We start from the raw sequence: 22,895 nt of genomic DNA on the forward strand, positions 1-22,895 counted from the left end.
GAGTGGTTCAGCTGTAAAGGAGACAACAAAAAACACTAGTGCAATCTATTCTTGAGTACTACTTCAGTGTTTGGAATTTCCACCAGGTCAGATTAAAGGAAGACATTGAACCAACTCTGAGGCACGCTGCTAGATTGGTTACAGAAGGTTCAGTCACTATGCAACTACTGTGGAGATGTTTCATACACTCAAATGGGAATCACTAGAGGGAAGATGACATTCCTTTTGTGAAACACTAGTAAGAAAATTTAGAGAACTGGAATTAGAAGCTGAGTGCAGAACAATTCTACTGCGATCAATGTACATTTTGTGTACGGACCTTGAGTAAGCCAAATTGGGGCTCGACCAAGGTGCATAGTGTTTCTTCCCCCACACTATTTGCAAATGGAACAGGAAAGGAAATGACCCGTAGTGGTACAAGGTACCCTTCACCAGGCACCATGCACAGTGGCTTGCAGAATATGTATGTAAATGTAGATGAAGCATCCCAGTCATGGTGTGATTTATGTAAAATCCTGTGTAAATGATGACAACCATCTTAGACACGAGCTTGCAAACTAATTCCGAACTGTACAGGAAGATACTACTGAAAAATTTAGAAGTAAATGGCGCGTGTGTGTGAGTGAGAGCGATTGGGGGGTGGGACACCACAAACAAGTAATGGTAGAGGGTTCTACAGTATGTTAAAATTGAAGACAAAGTGACAGTTTATAAGCATGATGAAACAACAGAATATGAACTGGTATTTGTTTGCTTTGTATATCAAACTATCACAGCAAATCCAAGGAAAAGCTGTGACAATTTATGGGTAACTAGTTGGTCTAGTCCATCGTATTTGGAGATAGTGTCAATTCCTTCAGCATATGTCAATTTTTTAACATTTAAATTTGTGGTTCATGTGCATAAAGTAAATGCATTTTGAGGTGTCTGGAGTAAGAACACCGAAAGTAAAACTGTGAGGGACGGGAAAAACCCACCGTGGTTCAACAACAAAGTTAGGAAACTACTGCGAAAGCAAAAAGAGCTTCACTCCAAGTTTAAACACAGCCAAAACCTCTCAGACAAACAGAAGCTAAACAATGTCAAAGTTAGCGTAAGGAGGGATATGCGTGAAGCGTTCAGTGAATTCGAAAGTAAAATTCTATGTACTGACTTGACATAAAATCCTAGGAAGTTCTGGTCTTACATTAAATCAGTAAGTGGCTCAAAACAGCATATCCAGACATTCCGGGATGATGGCATTTAAACAGAGGACGACACGCGTAAAGCTGAAATACTAAACACCTTTTTCCAAAGCTGTTTCACAGAGGAAGACCGCACTGCAGTTCCTTCTCTAAATCCTCGCACAAACAAAAAAATAGCTGACATCGAAATAAGTGTCCAAGGAATAGAAAAGAAACTGGAATAACTGAGAGGAAAGTCCACTGGACCTGACGGGATACCAATTCGATTCTACACAGAGTACGCGAAAGAACTTGCCCCCCCTTCTAACAGCCATGTACCGCAAGTCTCTAGAGGAACAGAAGGTTACAAATGATTGGAAAAGAGCACAGGTAGTCCCAGTCTTCAAGAAGGGTCATCAAGCAGATGCGCAAAACTATAGACCTATATCTCTGACGTCGATCTGTTGTAGAATTTTAGAACACGTTTTTTGCTCGAGTATCATGTCTTTTTGGAAACCCAGAATCTACTCTGTAGGAATCAACATGGATTCCGGAAACAGCGATCATGTGAGACCCAATTCGCTTTATTTCTTCATGAGATCCAGAAAATATTACATACAGAGTCCCAGGCAGATGCTATTTTCCTTGACTTCCGGAAGGCGTTCGATACAGTTCCGCACTGTCGCCTGATAAAGTAAGAGCCTACGGAATATCAGACCAGCTGTGTGGCTGGATTGAAGAATTTTTAGCAAACAGAACACAGCGTGTTGTTATCAATGGAGAGACGCCTACAGACAAAGTAACCTCTGGCGTGCCACAGGGGAGTGTTATGGGACCATTGCTTTTCACAATATATATAAATGACCTAGCAGATAGTGTCGGAAGTTCCATGCGGCTTTTCGCAGATGATGCTGTAGTATACAGAGAAGTTGCAGCATTAGAAAATTGTAGCGAAATGCAGGAAGATCTGCAGCAGACAGGCACTTGGTGCAGGGAGTGGCAACTGACCCTTAACATAGACAAATGTAATGTATTGCGAATACATAGAAAGAAGGATCCTGTATTGTATGATTATATGATAGCAGAAAAAACACTGGTAGCAGTTACTTCTGTAAAATACACTCCTGGAAATGGAAAACAGAACACATTGACACCGGTGTGTCAGACCCACCATACTTGCTCCGGACACTGCGAGAGGGCTGTACAAGCAATGATCACACGCACGGCACAGCGGACACACCAGGAACCGCGGTGTTGGCCGTCGAATGGCGCTAGCTGCGCAGCATTTGTGCACCGCCGCCGTCAGTGTCAGCCAGTTTGCCGTGGCATACGGAGCTCCATCGCAGTCTTTAACACTGGTAGCATGCCGCGACAGCGTGGACGTGAACCGTATGTGCAGTTGACGGACTTTGAGCGAGGGTGTATAGTGGGCATGCGGGAGGCCGGGTGGACGTACCGCCGAATTGCTCAACACGTGGGGCGTGAGGTCTCCACAGTACATCGATGTTGTCGCCAGTGGTCGGCGGAAGGTGCACGTGCCCGTCGACCTGGGACCAGACCGTAGCGACGCACGGATGCACGCCAAGACCGTAGGATCCTACGCAGTGCCGTAGGGGACCGCACCACCACTTCCCAGCAAATTAGGGACACTGTTGCTCCTGGGGTATCGGCGAGGACCATTCGCAACCGTCTCCATGAAGCTGGGCTACGGTCCCGCACACCGTTAGGCCGTCTTCCGCTCACGCCCCAACATCGTGCAGCCCGCCTCCAGTGGTGTCGCGACAGGCGTGAATGGAGGGACGAATGGAGACGTGTCGTCTTCAGCGATGAGAGTCGCTTCTGTCTTGGTGCCAATGATGGTCGTATGCGTGTTTGGCGCCGTGCAGGTGAGCGCCACAATCAGGACTGCATACGACCGAGGCACACAGGGCCAACACCCGGCATCATGGTGTGGGGAGCGATCTCATACACTGGCCGTACACCACTGGTGATCGTCAAGGGGACACTGAATAGTGCACGGTACATCCAAACCGTCATCGAACCCATCGTTATACCATTCCTAGACCGGCAAGGGAACTTGCTGTTCCAACAGGACAATGCAAGTCCGCATGTATCCCGTGCCACCCAACGTGCTCTAGAAGGTGTAAGTCAACTACCCTGGCCAGCAAGATCTCCGGATCTGTCCCCCATTGAGCATGTTTGGGACTGGATGAAGCGTCGTCTCACGCGGTCTGCACGTCCAGCACGAACGCTGGTCCAACTGAGGCGCCAGGTGGAAATGGCATGGCAAGCCGTTCCACAGGACTACATCCAGCATCTCTACGATCGTCTCCATGGGAGAATAGCAGCCTGCATTGCTGCGAAAGGTGGATATACACTATACTAGTGCCGACATTGTGCATGCTCTGTTGCCTGTGTCTATGTGCCTGTGGTTCTGTCAGTGTGATCATGTGATGTATCTGACCCCAGGAATTTGTCAATAAAGTTTCCCCTTCCTGGGACAATGAATTCACGGTGTTCTTATTTCAATTTCCAGGAGTGTATCTGGGAGTACGAGTGCGAAACGATTTGAAGTGGAATGATCATATAAAATTAATTGTTCGTAAGGCGGGTACCAGGTTGAGATTCATTGGGGGGGAGTCCTTAGAAAATGTAGTCCATCAAAAGAGGAGGTGACTTACAAAACACTCGTTCAACCTAAACATGAGTATTGCTCATCAGTGTGGGATCCATACCAGATCAGGTTCACAGAGCAGATAGAGAAGATCCAAAGAAGAGCGGCGCGTTTCGTCACAGGGTTATTTGGTAACCGTGATAGCGTTACGGAGATGTTTAACAAACTCAAGTGGCAGACTCTGCAAGAGAGGCACTCTGCATCGCAGTGTAACTTGCTCGCCAGGTTTCGAGAGGGTGCGTTTCTGGATGAGGTATCGAATATATTGCTTCCCCCTACTTATACCTCCCGAGGAGATCACGAATGTAAAATTAGAGAGATTAGAGCGCGCACAGAGGCTTTCAGACAGTCATCCTTCCCGCGAACCATACGTGACTGGAACAGAAAAGGGAGGTAATGACAGTGGCACGTAAAGTGCCCTCCGCCACACACCGTTGGGTGGCTTGTGGAGTATAAATTTAGATGTAGATAGTTCTTGTGCCAGTGTTTAGCTAGAGGGTAAGGCTAACACGAGGGAAGCAAGATAGCCAAACATTGACAAAAATCATGATTACTTCTATGCGACAATACTAATTAAAGAATAGACCTTTGTCTACAATCCATACTGTCGCACTGTGCATTGCATTGTATTGTATTGTATTATGAAACAATGGAATACTGTAAGATCAAAAAATATTAAATGTCACATATACTTTCTTAGATTTCCTGCATTGTAGTAGTCATAAAGCAGCCTTCCATGAGCAATGGTTTACCTGAGAGTCAAAAACAGTTCAAAGTAGCCCTCTTTGAAATGGCAGAATCAACTGTTGCTTTGTAATCCTGTGTTCCTGCTTGTATCAGCCTCTTGTTACCTCAGTTTCTTTTCCATCTTTGTATTAAACCTTTCCTCAGTTTTCCACAAGACTTTTGAAGAAGGAATTCAAAGAAAATTTCAAGATACAAATTCAACTGTTTCTTAATGAGCGCACCTGCTGCTCCAGAGTCAACAGTTGCTGAACTGCATTCTTACATCCTGGCATATTAGGTATAGGAGTGATGACACATTACAGACAGCTGTTAAGGTACTTACATTTATTTCACATAAATCAGTTCACATTAAAAGAGAAACACACAAGTTCAATACAGCCCACACACATTATATAACAAACTGTTTTTTAAAAAAGATTACATTATTATCCAGACCACACATCAATCACAATGATCAACAATTAATAGATGTATCATAGCAAAATCATTGTGTGCAGTGGCAAGAACTAGCACATCTGCTTCAGGGCTTCATCTATGTCATCGGACAAGGACAGCAATTTCCGCCAAGCACTTGCTGTCAGGCTAATTCCTGTAGAGAAAAGCAACACTTTGGTAATTTTGTATTTAATAGTCAACAAATTAACAATTAACAGGAAGGAGAGAGAAGAGTAATCATTTTCATTAAAGCATAACACAAAAAGTTTATTAAGAAAACTAAATCCATACTGACAACTTCATTCCTGAATAATTAAGTGATAGGTGCCCCATTACAGTAAACAAAATTAACATTTCCTAACGCACATCACATGCTTGCTCACAAATGGACTCAAACCATAACTGCTTCTCAAAAAGTATGCTGGATACTATTGTCCATCTCATATAAAAAAAAATAAAGCCCATTTCAATACAGTATAAAAAAACTAACAGTAGCAAGTAAAAAAATGATGATCACAGTTCTAATTTACGTTTGGAAGAACTTAGATCTGTAAATTAATCACAAGAAACAGCCACTAATGAAACACAAATTCAGCCTTTATGAAGTATAACCATTCTTACCTATTCAAAAGTACATGAAACCCTATAGCAAAAACATAAGAACACTTAAACAATTCTCAGGAGGAGGAAAGCTCAAAGCAATTACAGAATTTGAAAACAATACAAATATCTCAATGCAACACTAGATTTCTTCTTATAAACATTCTGCCTTCTATTAGCTAATACAATCAAGAACAAAAAGTGGAAGTTTACTCTCTTTGGAGTGTTTGCCAATGGTCTCATAAAATGGGTAGTAATAATATTACCTTTACCCACATTCAATTTTCAATATCAATTACAAACAACTTCAGATGTGAAAATACGTTGGAAGGGAATTTAAACGACGTCCTACATGAGTATCGTGACAAGTGCATTAAAGAAGAAAAAGAATTATAAGCTACACAAGTCAGGTTGCAGACAGGCACAATTAAAAGACACTTACGTAAAGCTTTCAGCCACAGCCTCCATCAGTAAAGAAAGACACCATTCTCACACACAAGCAAGCACACCTCACACACACGACTGCCAACTCCAGCATCTCAGGCCAGAATGCAACTATCACATGCGATCTGGAGGGGGTGGGGAAGGGGAAGTGATAGTGTACAAGTGGGGAGAGGGATGAACAGTCTGATAGAGTGTGCACGGACTAGTTTACAAACAGGCTCAGCATCAGTAGGTTGTGGGGCAGGGCGGAGGGAAAAAAAAGGAGAGGAGTGGAGAAAGACGAAAGACAGGTGGATGCATTGGCACAGGGCTGCAAATGAACAGGGCGAGAGATGAGAATGGCTAGGAAATGCTAAATCAGAGGGAACAGAAACTGTTGGGTGAAGGGTGTGGGGACAGCATGTTACCTTAGGTTGAGGCCAGAGTAATCATGGGAGTAGAGAATGTACTCAAAGGATAACTCCCATCTGTGCATTTTTAAAAAGCTGGTGGTGGAGGGGACGATCCAGATGGCTCAGGTAGTAAAGCAGCAACTGAAATTAAGTGTGTTATGTTCGGCTGCATGTTGTGCCACAGGGTGGTCTACTTTCCTCTTGGCCACAGCTTGGCAGTGGGCATTCATCCTGGTGAACAGCTGGCCGGTAGTCAGCAATGTAAAAAGCTGTGCAACAATTGCAGCAGAGCTAGTAAATGATATGGGTGCTCTCACAGACAGTCTGGCCCCTGATTGAGTAGGATAAACCTGTAACAGGACTGGAATAGAAGTGCTGGGAAGGTGGATTGGGAATGTTTTCCACCTGGGTCTTCCCCAAGGATAAGTTTAGTATGTGATAAGTACTAAAGGTGTTTTAATATGTTTACTGAGGTCATATAACATGACAATTATAGGAAATTTATTAAACTTTAATTGTGAAGGATTATGGGAGCAATATATTTTTCAGCAGTATCAATGCATTGTGTTTCATAAAAATGAAGAGGGAGAATTCACTGTGAAAAGTGTTGTTATAATGTTGTCACCACACAAAACAGTAACGTTGCCACAAAATTTATGAGGAAATCCGAGTTGTGCTAGATGTCATACGAACACAGCTGTTACGAAACACTGTCTACCTTCCTGTCTAAGCACTGTGGCAATTATGGTCCACTGGTCTATCAAGAAAAACCAGCTGGTTACAGTGCAAATAGGGAGTTTTTGAATCACAGCATGAAACATGCAAGGAAACATCACACCACCGAGAGAGACACACACACACACACACACACACACACACACACACACACACACACACACGCAGCTTACTTCCGCAACCTTAACAACCCAGCTGACTTCATGACAGCTGGAGCCTGTAGTTCATTCACAGTATTTCCAGTAACCACTATGCCTGTTGCATTAATATTTTCGCATTAATTCGTCCTGTATCTGCCATCATATTTTTTTGTATGTTAAGTAAACCAGGCATATGAGTATTCTAACTTCATCCTTTGTTATTGTATTTTCTACAATAATATTTTCATTTTATATTTTCACACCTTTTTTGGCTTTGCAGAGTAACCTTTTACTTCTTCGACTTTAAACTTAGCCATGTGCTAAGACTTGCGCAAGAGATCTGATCACTGAACTGTATATTGTACAAGGAATTTCAGATTCCATTTATTAAATGAGCCTGTTGAGTGCAAGTGTACCTATAGGGTCACTTGGCCAATTTTGCTGCACACTTCCTTAGCTATTCACGTACCTTGCACTTTAATGGAATATTGGAAGTCCATCACATGAGTAACCCAGGTTTACTCTGACATAAGGCATGTATTTGGCAACACACCAGGAAGTCCTTAATGGAGAAACATGTTAGAGTATATTCAACATCGAGCGAAGTTCCTAAATATCACTTGCCCACTGGTACAACAGCCATTACACATGTCCACACGTACTATATCACCTCACCACACAGTTTAAAGCATACAGCTGCAGTGGAACCCGAGTGGTAACACTGTGTGAACCCTGCCAACTGCTTGTACTGGATCACTGAACACTGTTTGCAAGTCTCAACATCCACAAACATCCCAATCATGTCTACACTGATTAAAATCTTAACTCTAGAGCTGTCACATTCACACATTACACTGAAAATCCTTAATATTACTCTTCTACAACAATTTTACCTTATCTGCCACTTATCCAAAAATCACTGTTACCTTACATTGCTACAAGTTATTACTTCTAATACTTAAAGAACAAACCACTAGATATGATTTACTGCTTTGACATTCACACTTCATGATCTTTGAGAGTTCAATTCTTTTACCATTCAAGACATTAAATGTTATATCAATATTTATTTAATTTACACTGACAAATGCTGCAGCAACTAGCTACAACATGGAAGGATCTGAGAATACAGAAGAGAAAAATATTTTACTGCCTCTTTATACGTTATGAAAAGATAGTGTTTAATTTACAAATATTACATCTACGAGAACGGTTCCTGTCTCCCTAGGTTACCAGAGCCAGTGAGATCCTGATATGCCACTGCCACGTAGATTATTACGTATGTTGTGTACAATACGACTACACTTTGCACTACTTAGTTATAAGTTATTCTCTCCCTGATTATTTGGCTTACTATACATTCATGTCCTACAGTGTATGTTTGATTAACAGAATCTTCTGTCAGTTCTTGGTAGAACATCATCATAATAAATGAAAAGCACCAGTTTGCTATTGTTCTACAATATATTGTAAAACAAAAGCAAACTGGCACTTTTCATTTATTGTATGTTCGGCCTTACAGGGCATGTTTACGAAATTTTGCTACTGACGTTGAGTACCAAAATACCTCCCTGGCTTTTAGCTTGATTTTTTTTTTGTCTAGGTTAATCTTTTATAGATACTACTGAAATTAAGAGCTTGTCACCTTCATATCTGCTGGCAACTTTGTTAGGTGTGTTGCCCTTTTGTTACTTTTATTAAGTGACTTACTATGAGGACTTTGTACTTTGGAATTGGCACTTTAATTTCTTTGTTTTTGATTTTGTATTGGTGATACTCCAGCACATACTGTCATATTCCTTTCTCCTTTGCAAGGAACAATCTACATCCATTCCCTTGTTGTGAGTGAAATCTCTGCTACATTTGGAAGTTACTGTATCACCTTTTTCTGGTACGTATGCATGACTGATTCTGACACTATGCCCTACAAATTGTCCCAATTCCACTTCCTTAGAAACCTCCATGATTATCTGACACACTAACACTACTAATTACGAAACAATTGCTGTCATCTTTAATATTTTGGGCATGCTACTGCAAGCTTCAATTTCAATAGCTAACTTACACACAACTTGCACATACCTCCACAGTATATTTTACCACAACCTTTCGCGCAAACCTCTGGAAGCTCTGCATAAATGGCCAATGTGCTGGATTACCTTGTGGGTTGGGCTAATGTTCACAGCCCTTGAACTGATAACTTTTATGCCTGTCCTGCACCTGCTATACCTTTTTCATATTGCGTATGAAATTTTTCTAGATACCACATCCATACACACATCTTGCCTTTCAACAAAACATTTTGCTGCATTAAACTCTAAGTTTCAGACCAGTAATTGCAATTTCAACTGCAATGAACACCATAACTCCAGTCCTAATCACAAGTTATGTGGAAACTTGACAGTTCTTGTAGTGAGCACAATTTGATTTCTAATTCTCTCCACCCAATCACTAGGTGCACTCTGCCACCTTCAGCAGTTAGATACAATGCATTTGGGATTCACACTGACATTCTTCAGCAAGCTCATGATTTAATTACCAGTAAAGATAGACCTTTATTCATCTCTAGCATTGTATGCACTAAGCAGCACTTGTGCACGGATGTAATTTTTGCACCCATGTATCTCATCAAGTGCTTGCTGTCATTTCAATGGAAGTTACTATGCCACCTTGCTCATGTGTAATAATCAAGATATAGGAACCAGTAGTTTAAGCCACATAGTAACGGCATTATTTAAACAGTATCCCAGTCACAGTTTGCACCTTCATTTGTTCAGACTGGAATCTTGTGTCCCAAACATACCTAGTCACTCTAACGAGCAAAGAAATAATCTTCACCAGTTAATGTTGTGGATTTACCACCACGGACACTAACCTGTCAGTTCGCTCACATTTCACTTTAATCACCAATTTGATGCCTTTTGTAAATTGTATCACTTGTGAGCAAACACACTGTAGCACATGCTACCAACTGGCATTATCACAATACAATACCCACTGAGTCACATCCACTGTCACTACCATGCCTCTAACCCCATCAATGTAATTGCTCTATAGGTTGGGTACAAGAAAAAAAATACTGTGAAAGTTCATGAGAAACAGACAGTATGTTAACCTCAGCCTGCAGGCCATTATCATCCTTGAAATGATTGAAGGTACAAGGTTTCCCATGTCAGCATGGCCTTGCCTCAGTATAAGTTGCGAAAAGTCACAGAATCACTGTATGAGCATCCATTAGTTAAAGTTATGTAATTTCACCCTCACAACTGTCATGTGTGCCAAAATAATTACATGCAAATTTTTATGGAAAACCTCACCTAATTACAAGGTTAAACACTTACTATTGTTTCCAGACACCTGTTACTTCTGTTATTTGGGGCCTTGAATGAATCTTGTTGGTGGTGGTTGTTAGTGTTTAACGTCCCGTCGACAATGAGGTCATTAGAGACGGAGCGCAAGCTCAGGTTAGGGAAGGAAATCGGCCGTGCCCTTTCAAAGGAACCATCCCGGCATTTGCCTGAAACGATTTACGGAAATCACAGAAAACCTAAATCAGGATGGCCGGAGACGGGATTAATGAATCTTGGTTGGAATAGTCAAAGAGTAGAAATTAGGATAAACCCTACAACACATACAGCCTGCTGTATGTGGACAGCTGCCTGGGTCTTCCCTCATGTCCCTTGTGGGGGAGAGTTCAGCTCTTACTGTCAGATTTGTTAATAAATGCTTCACAAAATCTCCAAAATGTTTTAAAGAGAAAAGTGGGTGAAAGTTTTTCCACATATCTTAAAACCTGAACAAATACAATGGCACCTCAACACCTGCCATGACCACTGAAATGCAAAATGCAGACAATCAAAAATAATAATCACAGGTAACAAGACTTATCAATATGAACATAACACGAAGTGCAAAATAGGGCTGTGATGGTTCCCCAAGGCCATACAAAATGCAAACATGATGTACAAGTTGAATGTCACAAAGAAGGATTTTTCTGAAATTTTCACACAATTGTATGAACATTCTGTGTATGGTATTCAAGTGGGGGAGAATGTTGAATACCTGAAGCATTAAAACCAACATCATAAATTCTGTTTTCTTAATCCAGTCTTGAAGACTTTTAGACTGAAAGGGTACACTGCCAAGTAAAACTCTACAAACCTGCAGTTTTTCACTGTTGATCTCTATTTCCCATATCATAGTTTCCACATTAGAAGGCTAGCTTATGGCCATCAGTCAAATTGATATTACATACTGTACGGATACAATCTCCACAACTTGCAACACACCCATTATTTCACATTAGTTGCGGTCCTTTTAATGGTTATCAATTGGTTTTATATGTGCGCAGCTTGATTTTCAAAAACATGCGCTCATCAGAAATTCAGTTTTGGAAGTAAGATAAGAACCATCAAAAGGAGGAGGTGAGCTGATACGACCAAATATTGATGCCACATTTTCTTCCGTTTATGTTTGACAAGGGAAACTCCCACTGTACATTTTATTCTGAGGATATGCTTTTTCATAAGCTACTGACCTTCCTTTTCCTCAGTTTCTTACTTAATAAACCAGTGTTTCAGAATACTCTCACAATTGCATCTGCAGAATACTTTAGCGAGGTGACACTGTGTAAACTTTGCTTTGCGTTTTAAAAAAGGGCAACAAGATAAATGAATTTGTCACTCATGTAGCTTTTCTAAAAGTTACAAGATAACAAGCCACACTAAAGTTAGTCATTGGTTTTGTTGCACTTTCACCAGAATTCTTTTTAGATACTACCCAAATCAGAAGTAATAGATCTCTCTGAATGATCACCATGCAAGTGTGAGCATGAAGGTTTTCTACTTAATATTTACAAAAAAACTTTAGCGCAGACTTCAGTTTAGAACGGCACTTCTCCTCTGGCACTCTGCATTTCCCCTACAGCACCAGCCCATAACCCCTACCACTACTTCTCTCCCCATATGTGTCTTGCCCATTGCACATCTACTAGCCAACTTATTCTACATGGACTACACTATTCCTTCATTCTCACTGATGAAATCTCAATTGTCTGCTAGAACCGAAAATAATAATTTTGGCAATATGAAATTACTCTGCATGACTGCTTTCAATGTTTTATATTTTTTTTCCACAAATCAAAAAGCATACAAATTCTTCCAATAAAAATACTAAATTTTTAAGACAATTTGACTGGTTGGAGAAAAACCAAGTGGCAGTAGGAGAACACACACATATGGAAGAAAATTCCAGGTGGCACATGTGGTAAAGTGGGCACAACAGATTGACTTATGTAGAGCAAGCTCTGCAACAGGATACTGTGTTACCAGTATCTACACACTGCCCATTTCCACCCAGTTATTAGTTATAATGAATGGGTGTAAGCAGAAGGCATATGGTATACTGGCAGCACCCAATATCCTGTTACAGATAATGCTCTGCAACACAACAGCCGTGGCCTCAGTGCCTGTTTTAACGAAAGTGCAATGTGGATTCTTCCCCCAGATACCAGTTTCTCAGAACTCCAGAAGTGGTAACTCATTACAACATGTCTTTGTTCTCATCACCCGTCTGGCCTCAATTATGTTCAGTCCCTTTTCCTCTTACCTTTACCACATACAGTGCATTTAGCTTTCCACACTTATTTAACTCTAGAGCAACAGTTTGCCAGTAATCGCTATCTTGCATTTTGCACTACCTTCTACACTTAAGCTCTCAGGTTTTCAAATCTCCCTTGATTCTTTCCAATTACACTGCACTTATTCTCAACAGTGAGAGGTCAGTGAAACAGCACATGTAAACACGTCAATAGCAGTTCAGGAAAACCCAGGTACCATACTTAAACACATTCGCAGCACCTGTGGAGTGGTTAACTCATCCACTGTGGTTAAAGGTTTTGATGACAAGTTTTGTTATTGTGATGGTATTTTAGATAATGGAAGCTACAAAGTTCATTAGGTAATGGCACACAGAAGTACATGCATGCTGTACAACGAATTCCTGTGAAACACTGCTCTTCACTGGATTCCTGTAAAAAATTTACTGCTCTTCATTGGTACATACTTCAACAAAGCTTTTGAATCATTGAGCAGTGTGAAGAAATGATACTAGGTGACCAACAAGAAGTTATATTTTTCACCTAGGCTTATTAAGTACACACAGTGCAAACTGCCCACTACAAGCTAAATTTAAACTTACTGTTATCAACTACCTATATTACATGAATATATTTGAGATGAATTAGCATGGAAAGTGCTACGAGGATAACATCTTAGACTTCATTAAAAAACCCGATATGGTTACAAGCTGCAAAGGATGTAGCCAACAAACATATGACTCAACACTGATAAAATAACCAGAAAACAAAGTTAGAGGATACTACAGTACCCCATAAAATCTAATGGCAATTCTGACAATTTCAAGTTCTAATGCAATCAATACCAACACTGACTGCAGAAAACATACTAAACTTTCTCATCCATGGTGTTTCTGAACAAAGTCCTGTAGAAATACGGAAGCGTCCGATCCCGCCCGTCTGCTTTGACCCATGACGTCACAAATACGGCGGAAACAAAAACAAACACACACTTTCCACAAGAAGCCTAATGACACTAACGGGACAAGCGCGGGAAATGGGGTGTTTTGGGTGGGGGGCAAACTAAATATAAACAAATTTAGACGCCTTGCATAGCTACAACGTGTAAGTGAAGACAGCCATGCATGAATACCCACCCACCTCCCCAGGGGTCGTAACCCCTGCAACCCATAGAAGATAAAGATGCTTCAGTAGCTGATTAGTGTTTTTTGTCATTTTTAAAAAATCTCACGGGATAGAACGAACAGATCAGAAAGATAAATACAATAAACTAAAACAGAAATTGGAGGAAACAGATAATTAAAATAAGTAATAAGTGTGTTTAAATTTTAAAAAAATCTCAAGATAGAACGAACAGATCAGAAAAGTAAATAAAATAAGATAAAACAGAACTGGAGACAGCCACACTCAAACCAAACTCCGCACCATCATGACGTCACACACGACAACACCCTTACGTCACGGGTCAAAGCCGACGCCTGGGATCGGACGCTTCTGTCGACCCAGTCCTGCAGCCCCATACAACTGTATGAATTATTGTAAGTATTGACATTAGAGTAAGGCTAACTAGATTTTTTATTCACACCCTATCATTGAGTAAATATTTTAAATGTAATGATCTTAAAGACGTGTTGCATTTTACCCAAATTCCACTAAGCACAAACAGGACCTGTGAGTGTCCTAATGCTTTAAGAACATATAGCGACAGAAACTAAGATAAATAGGTTTCCATGACTAACCTTTCTTTCCTGGTTTTAGTTCACCATCATTTTCATAGTACTCTCTGATATCCACATAAACTTGGCCCCTAAATTCACGCACAGTGACAAACCTCTTCTTTTCCAACAGCCACTTGTGCTCATCATCACCACTGCCCCCACCACCTCCCCCACCACTTTTCCCTTTTGGTGCTGAACTGGCACCCTTACTCTTTTTAGATGGTGGTGGATTCACCTAAAAACAATGAAAAAATGTTACATGTGTGCAATATGATAAATGCATAGTAAAGCAACACAGCTGTTTGGTACTTTAGCTGTTGCTAAAGTTAAGATATGTAAATCTCCTCCACCCTTTTGTACCATTTAATCATTGCTGCCTCAAGTAGCCTGCAATGGCTCTGTACCCTGCCCCACACACACACACACAAAAATTTCTTAAGATTCCACATTAATCTTTTTTCCTGTGGATACAGGAAATTTATACTCTCCCTACTAAAAGTAATTCAAATAAATAAAAGATAAAAAACATGTTGCAATCCTAATTCTTTAAGCATATTACTACAGTACACTACTAGCAAGATATAAGTGGGGAATAAACTTAAAGCAACAAATTACAGATTAACGAAAAAGTGGGTGCCGTGCGGTAATACAGAGTGGTGACGACATGACTTCGCTTTCTTTATTTGAATGCTCACTATGACGAAAATAGTAAACCTTGCTCGACACAGAGCTACACTGAACGTTATCATATAGAAACAGCGTCATGTGGGACAAAAATCAGTTATTTACCTCGTATTTTATACCACATTACTTTATCATTTAACGAAATTTATTAAAATCTTTAATGTAATCAATATCGGCACAACAGTGTCGGTCTTACGCTCGTTATTTAACCCACCTCCCCAGATCTCAACGGTCTGATGTACTACATCTAGTTCAAGGAATGGTGCACAGAGAATTGTAGGCAAAAAAAGGTCTAGGCTAAAACATTTATGAATTCTAAATCATTATCTTTCTCCCAATCGATCTTAAAATTTTACTCACATCGTCTGGGCCAGAATCTGACGATGATGAATCTTCATCCTTCGTCTTCTTGGGCATGTTTGCTTTAGCTGGAGGTTAATATGACATTAATGACAAAATTATACATACATATAACATAGCATAGCATAAAATATGTTAAAAATCTGAAACGTGGTTTTAATGGCTGTACAATTCACCTCTGACAATCCTACTTACGTCAATATCAACTCACTCTCACTTGAAAGTTGAAACTATATTCTACTCTCTACTCGCAATCGGCGGCAATCCACGAAAACTTGATGGCCGTTTTACAGTGTAGCCAACAGTTACCGAAGTAAGGATCGAAAATATTATTAGGTTTTACAAACAGTCTCTGAACTTGTTACATGTTATTTTGCAAATAAAAGGCAAAAGTACCAAACAAGCATTATTTACGTGAGAAAGGACATGAAAATAAACAAAATCAAGTTTTCCATATAGCTGCAAAATTGTCATCATGGAAAAAATAGAACACTATCGCCAAGTGAGTTCGGCTGCTGGAGATTCTGTGTTCAGTTTTCAGTGTTTGTTGGTATGGGAGAAAGCGGTCAATATGAACAAGGTGTCGCAATCACCCAAAGTCGCGTCAGAATTCGCAGATTATTATAAGGCTCGCTCAAAAGTTAAAGATCAAGAAGAAAGACGACAGCTGTTATTACATGAACAGAAAAGGTATTTTCATGGTTTCTTTAACCACAAAACATTACTTGTCTGGACGTGAAGAAGTGGTTCCAACACAGCCAGTTTACATCAGCTGTTTACGTGCAATGACTAGTGTAGTATTAGAGCTTAGTCTAGTGAATCCAGTGGGGGTGCGTAGACTTCTTTCAGTAAGACTGTGAACTGCACACTCACAATACCGTACAAGAAACGAAAATAATTTACAGGCCTACACTTTGCATTCTTGTTTAGGGTTCAGAGTGGAGTAACGTATTCTGGTGCTAAGGTATTCCAAAGCCTGCCATCTAATATAAAGAAAGAAATTGAGAATCGCAATAAGTTCAGTGGAAAATTAGAAACTTACGTAATAAGCCACTTTTTTAACAGATTAACTATGTAGTTTCAGGGATTTAAATATTCTATTAGCAGCGTACAAGGAATGTTCTGTAAACAGAACTCAGTTTTTACTGGTGAAGGTAAAGTATTATTGAAAAATACCAATATGATCCAAGTAACTATTTACCTACCAATAAGAGATGAACAGCAGCTACTTAATATGGTGAAGGAAGCATACTACATTTTTTCAAAGCAGTAGCTTTCCTTCTCATTTACTAGACTAAATTTAGATGGTGTAACCCCAAGTACTGTTAAGCAATATAGTAATAGATTATTGTGAATACACGTTTAGGTTAAGCTTCTAAGATTTTCTTGTTTTTTTTATTTTTATTTTTTTTATTAGTGTACACCTTGATTAGTTCTGCAACTATGAAAAATCATTTATGGGAAACCCAACTCAAATTTTTCTCTCATAACATCCTTAAAACCATGGATCAAGGCAATCGGGTAGATGCAGCATTTCTTGACTTCCGAAAAGCATTTGACTTGCCCAACCACAGCAACATTTACTATCAAAACTACTATCATGTGAGGCATCAGATGAAATTTGACTGTGCTGACGTTTCTTAGACAGGAAAGCTGCAGCATGTTATTGTGAATAGAAAACCATTGATTGATGTAGAAGTTGCTACAGGGAGCAGTCTTGTCCTTTGCTGCTCAAGTTGTACATTAATAGCAACCTCAGACCTTTCCTTCCACATGTGAATCATCTTTTATGAAGCACTATCTGAAAAATGTTCAGTCAGAAATTTATAAGATTTCAAAGTGGTCAAAGACTGGCAATGTGTAATTGTGTGCTGGGTCATTCCATGTTAAAGAGACTTTGTGACAAAATGACAATATTTCAAATATAATCTTAAAAATGCCAAATTAAAAGTACATTTGTTCATTGCAAAATAATCATGACTATGAAAAAATTAAATTTCTACCTTCACTAAGTGTTTAAAGTGCACTACTCTATGGCACCACAGAGAGGTATGTTTTATGCTATTTCCAGATGAGTATTAGTTGTGTTATCTGTGGCTGATGGTTCTATTGTTGCAAAGAATATTGAAGTCAACATTGTTATAGCTCACAATAATTCGTTTTGTTGAGCTAAGCTAATTGCATCCTTTATTTTCTTAGTTTTATAATATATGTGCAACTTGTAACACCCGTAACAAAAAAGATACAAAAGTTTAATTTGTAATCTAGTAAATTTGTTCTGTACAATACCTTTCTGTAAAAGTGAGGTTATGCACATGTTTCACAATATCATACCATTACATGGCATTTTGAAGTCTTATTTAACATTCTTAGAGCTGTTACGGGTGTTACTAATTTTTGTTTCGGGTGTTACTTAACACATGCGTAACACCCGTAACTTGAAGGTTTAATGCCACCTTCATCTTTAGTAGGCCTAGGCCCTACATTTAAATTATAACCAAAGGGTATTATTATGTATAGAAAAAGTTTTTTAACTATGTTTATTACATATGAAAACAGTTTTAAGCTTGAAAACAAAAATTTTTATTCCTCTGCATACACTTGTTTAAGCACTGCACCTACATGATAAAAGTTAATTGGGGCATTAACCTGAATCAACTGATGTTCTCCTAAAAAGTTAATTAAGCCCAAAATTCTTTAGATTACATATAGTTTGTTTTCCATTCTAACTTTCCCAAGGACAACAATATTGCTAACCTCAATTTTAAATTTTATATAGGCCCAGTAAACTGCTTATTGAGGCAAATTCTAGTCATTCATAAGAGCCTACAATTTCATAAGCATACTTGAGTCTTTGAGCAAAGCTGTTCCAAGCAATCACAAGGAATTATTGAACGAATTAAGTTGTAATTCACAGAACGAAGACTGTGTTTTTGGGTCATGCCAGGAATGTCAAATTAAATTGAGCAAATTTATCCCAGAAGGCTTTGACGTAACTAAAAAGATTGTCTGGCAGCAATGGGAAAATGATGCGAAACATCGTCCTTGTCTTAGTGAACATTCAGGGAGCTGCGATGATGCCTGGTTGACAAATTGCCGCAGTTTAAAAAACATTGCTACGTGAAGATAAAGCAGAGTGATTTCATCAAAGGAAAGAAAAAACATCCTTGACGCTGAAGAATGTGTTCTTCAAATGGACTTTGCAGAGAATTATGCTCTAATTTCACAAGATGAGGTACAGAGTGCACTTTCTGCATTTAGTTTGCAAACCATGAAGTCAGGTCCTATGCAGTCATCAGTAATGACCTTTCACACACAAAATATTTGTGTGGAATTCTCTTAAAACTGTTATAACAGACATTAAAAAAGCGTTTCCTAAAGTTAAGAGTTTTTATATTTTCTAACAACTGTGCTGGGCAGTTCAAAAATAAATATACTTTGTCCAATCTATGTTATTTTGAGAGAGACTTCGGATTGACAGTTGAGTGGAATTTTGTTGCCAGTTCACATGGTAAAGGAGCCATGGATGGCATTGGAGGTGCACTGAAGAGGAGCGTGTGGACAGCTGTTAGATCTAGGAAAGTTATTATTAACAACGCAATTGACTTTTATGACTACACTCTGAGCTTTTCTAAAATTAAGGTACTATGGGTTGATAAGATAACAGTGGAGCATAACATTCCTGTTGTTGTTGTTGTGGTCTTCAGTCCTGAGACTGGTTTAATGCAGCTCTCCATGCTACTCTATCCTGTGCAAGCTTCATCATCTCCCAGTACTTACTGCAACCCACATCCTTCTGAATCTGCTTAGTGTATTCATCTCTTGGTCTCCCTCTATGATTTTTACCCTCCACGCTGCCCTCCAAACATTCCTATTTTGGATGAAAGGTGGAAAAATTTACAAGCAATTCCTCAAATCCAGGGCTGCCATCACTTTCGGCCTTGTAACACAACTGATTTTCTGGTTTCAAAAACAGCAGAGTCATTAATGACAAGGGTGTCAGTATTTAGCACTGAGGAGGCCAAAGTTAAAACATTACATGCAAAAGATGCATAAACTTCTATGAAGTGTACAGTTCTGATGATTCTGATCAGGAGACTGTTTCACTATCTGAATCACAAGACAATATTGGAAGTGCTTGTGAGTTAAACCTAACTAATAAAATTGAAAAGTCTGATTTAAAATTTGGGTTATTTGTCTTGGTTGACAGTCCAAGTGACAAAAAGAAGCCAACCCTATCCAAAACTCAATACTGTTACTTGGGAATCTGCCAGAGTGAGGTTGATGAAGAGGAGGATGTGAAAATAATGTTTCTGAAGTCAGTAGGAAAAGGTAAAACACTTTTTAAACTAGATGAAACTGATGTTTGTTTTCTGAAATTCAGTCAAGTACTATCTAAGGTAACAACACCAGAAATCAAACAAGGTAACCGTTTGTACTAAGAGTTCAATTTTGAGTTGGATGTTGCGGAAAAAGATTATTAAATGAAGTTTTTAAATCAATCAATAATAAGAAAACATTTTTGTCATAAATTTATTAGGCCTACAAAATGAGGTAAATGTTAAGTAAGTAACGATATCTTGGCCTAGTTGTACTATAAAATTGTAACAAATTTTTTTGTGTAATAAATAGCTTTATCTTTCAAATATGTTTCCTTAAGCACATACTTTTATTCCAAATAAACTACAATACTTCTGCAATTGTAAGAGGTAAATTTATTCCTCCAAGAATCAAATCTGATGCATCTATGTAACACCCGTAACATTTAATGTAACACACTCGTAACAGCCAAAAAAATATATATATACTAAGTTATGATGTCCAAAAAAAATAAAAATTTATATTTCAAAATAAAATTTGGGGCAATACCTCTTAACAGGTGTTTTACAAGAATAAAAGCTTCATCAAGTTTGCAGAAATTAGAGAATTCCCTAACTCATAACAGGGGCCAGGTCTACTTTTGGTAACACCCGTAACACTAGTTTTTTGATTAATAGCCAGGAGAACAATAAAACAATTCCAGTATCAACATTTCTAAGATGAAATATAATGTAAGCCTTAAGTTTTCAATATTAAATTCAATAAATATTTTTCCTTACATTATTTTTCCTGATTTTAAGGTGTGTACATGTAACAACCGTAACTGTGGAATTGCCCTGCTTCACTAAATGGACAGCTACATCAGTGAGTCACAGTTTGGACCAGTCAACTCGTAGGAATACTTGAGTGTAACAATTTGTGGGCATATGAAATGATCACTCAGTCTCTCATAAGTAAACTATGTGACAGACTTGAGTTCATTGATAGGATGCTGGGAAAATACAATAGATCTGCACAGTTTCTTAACAACATAGAAAAAGATAGATTGCTATCATAATGATGACACACAAAGTTATGGACAGGCACAATTAAGACACTTACACATAAGCTTTTGACCACAGCCTTTGTCAGGAAAAGAAAGACACACACACACACACACACCATTCATTCACATAAGCAAGCGCACCTCACACACACATGATAGTAAACTCCAGCAGCTCAGATCAGGATGCCAACTCTCATCAACCCGTACTAGAATACCACTCAAGTGAGAGACACCCATACCAAATAAGAGTAACAGTGGTGGAAATAGAACTAAACAGTTCATATAGTACTGGTCTGCTCTAGAACCAGTGGAAATACTTTTACAACAACAAAATCGCTATTCTTTGCAAAACATATTGAGGAAAAGTTTGAAGAAGTAGCTGCATTAGAAGAGACGAGAAATGGATCTCGCTTGATCAAAAGGATAAAGACTACACAGTTGTATGCATTTCGAAGTAGCAATACACTGTAAGACATATCAGTCAGAAACACCCTGTATAGAAAGCTGAATATGAATCAAGGTATTATATTCCATGGAAATTTTACACTTCAGCCTGACGATGAATTGCATGCCAACCTATGGTGACAAGTCCATTTGGCATGTCACACAGAGTGGTCCAAAGGGCAATCACCAGATAGATGTGGGTGCATTTATACTTCCTTTTAAAGAGAGGATTGTACCTGAAAATGTTAGTTATGATGTACAGATGGTATGTCGAACCTCATCTTCCTCCAGTGATGAGTTGTTTCCAGCACTTGCATTTTGGATATATGTTCTGTCGCTGCATGAATGAATCTATTTGTTTAAATTGTGGAAGAGCACCACATAAAGATAGCTCATGTGAACAGCCTTTGCTCACCCTCTGCTACACCTTAAAATGTTATGTTAATTATCCAGGGCAGCACGATGAAAGTTCAGTCAGTCCTGTACCCAAGAAATAAATAAAAATGCAGTAACATGAAACATTTGATAGCCTTTTGTGCTTTGATGCCAGAATGAAGTATGAACAGTTCCATCCTAACAACAAATTTTGCAACCATTGTGCCTAATCTCCATCTAATACTATTTGAAACTCAGATGTCCTATATCCTGCTATATTGGCCATAGTCATAGAATAAACCACACTTAGCCTCCAGCCCTATGGCACCAGCAGGGAGCTGCACTAGGAGAGAATTTGTCCATAGTTGCCAGGTCGGGGGACACTAACCAAGGAGCTCACCCAGAGCAAAGTAGATCTGTGGCCTGACACTAGCTAGGAGTTGAAAGAACCAAAGGTGTAAATTTGTAGGACAGCCCAATCATCATCATATCCAGAATTTAAAACTGCTTAATTCCAGTAAGAACTGAAACCTCACACATACAAAAAGAAAAAGGAGAAAAATTCAAACCAAAATTGGAACTATTTGTTGTAACTGATCATTCTGCCACTCTAAATGTTGAGGAACCCATGTAATTACAGTATTCTCGCAGGAGGTGCAGAAACAACCAGGAAAATAACATCAATCATTGCTGCCTTGACATTAGTTCAGTGGAACAGCAAAAAATTATCACCACCACCTAGCAGAGCGATTTCATCTTATGACCAGTTATCCATTATGTGTTGCTATAAAGGAGTTGATATATGAAGGACATTGTCTTCGTAATGTCAGAAATTACCTGTCTTTTGCAAAAGCTGAGTAAATACTGAGAGGCCATATGGAGGAGTTTGCACACTGGTAGAATGAAACACTTTCAGTGATCGAGATCTAGAGTGCAAGTTAAGCCAACTCTAGAAGCAATAGCCATCCATGCCCAATTGTCTGCTAAGATGATGATATGCTACTTGCAGAATGGGATTATTCA

At 39.2% G+C, this 22,895-nt stretch overlaps 2 protein-coding genes across 4 annotated transcripts in view; one reads left to right on the top strand and one right to left on the bottom strand.

Annotated features, from left to right (window-relative positions):
* Positions 1 to 4,893: 4,893 nt before the first annotated feature.
* Positions 4,894 to 15,991, bottom strand: LOC126484320 (RNA polymerase II transcriptional coactivator). 2 transcript variants are annotated; one of them, XM_050107760.1, is made up of 4 exons: positions 15,884 to 15,991; positions 15,689 to 15,756; positions 14,666 to 14,879; positions 4,894 to 5,173 (listed from the first exon to the last, which is right to left on the bottom strand). In XM_050107760.1, the coding sequence occupies exons 2-4, from the start codon at positions 15,743 to 15,745 to the stop codon at positions 5,091 to 5,093; spliced, it is 354 nt and encodes a 117-aa protein (XP_049963717.1). In that variant the 5' UTR covers positions 15,746 to 15,756; positions 15,884 to 15,991; the 3' UTR covers positions 4,894 to 5,090. The 2 variants fall into 2 exon arrangements, with proteins under 2 accessions (XP_049963717.1, XP_049963718.1); XM_050107761.1 differs by having other exon boundaries at positions 15,865 to 15,918.
* Positions 15,992 to 16,196: 205 nt separating this feature from the next.
* The window catches only part of LOC126484319 (snurportin-1), a 106,540-nt gene continuing 99,841 nt past the window's right edge, over positions 16,197 to 22,895 (top strand). The window contains exon 1 of one of the 2 annotated variants that reach the window (XM_050107758.1): positions 16,197 to 16,378. In XM_050107758.1, the coding sequence (XP_049963715.1) occupies positions 16,260 to 16,378 (119 nt within the window). In that variant the 5' untranslated portion in view covers positions 16,197 to 16,259. Of the gene's footprint in view, positions 16,379 to 16,510; positions 16,843 to 22,895 lie in introns of those variants that run through there. The other variant, XM_050107759.1, reaches the window with a different exon arrangement.

Source organism: Schistocerca serialis, chromosome 6 (genome assembly GCF_023864345.2).
Source record: "Schistocerca serialis cubense isolate TAMUIC-IGC-003099 chromosome 6, iqSchSeri2.2, whole genome shotgun sequence".
Taxonomy (NCBI): Eukaryota; Metazoa; Arthropoda; class Insecta; order Orthoptera; family Acrididae; genus Schistocerca; species Schistocerca serialis.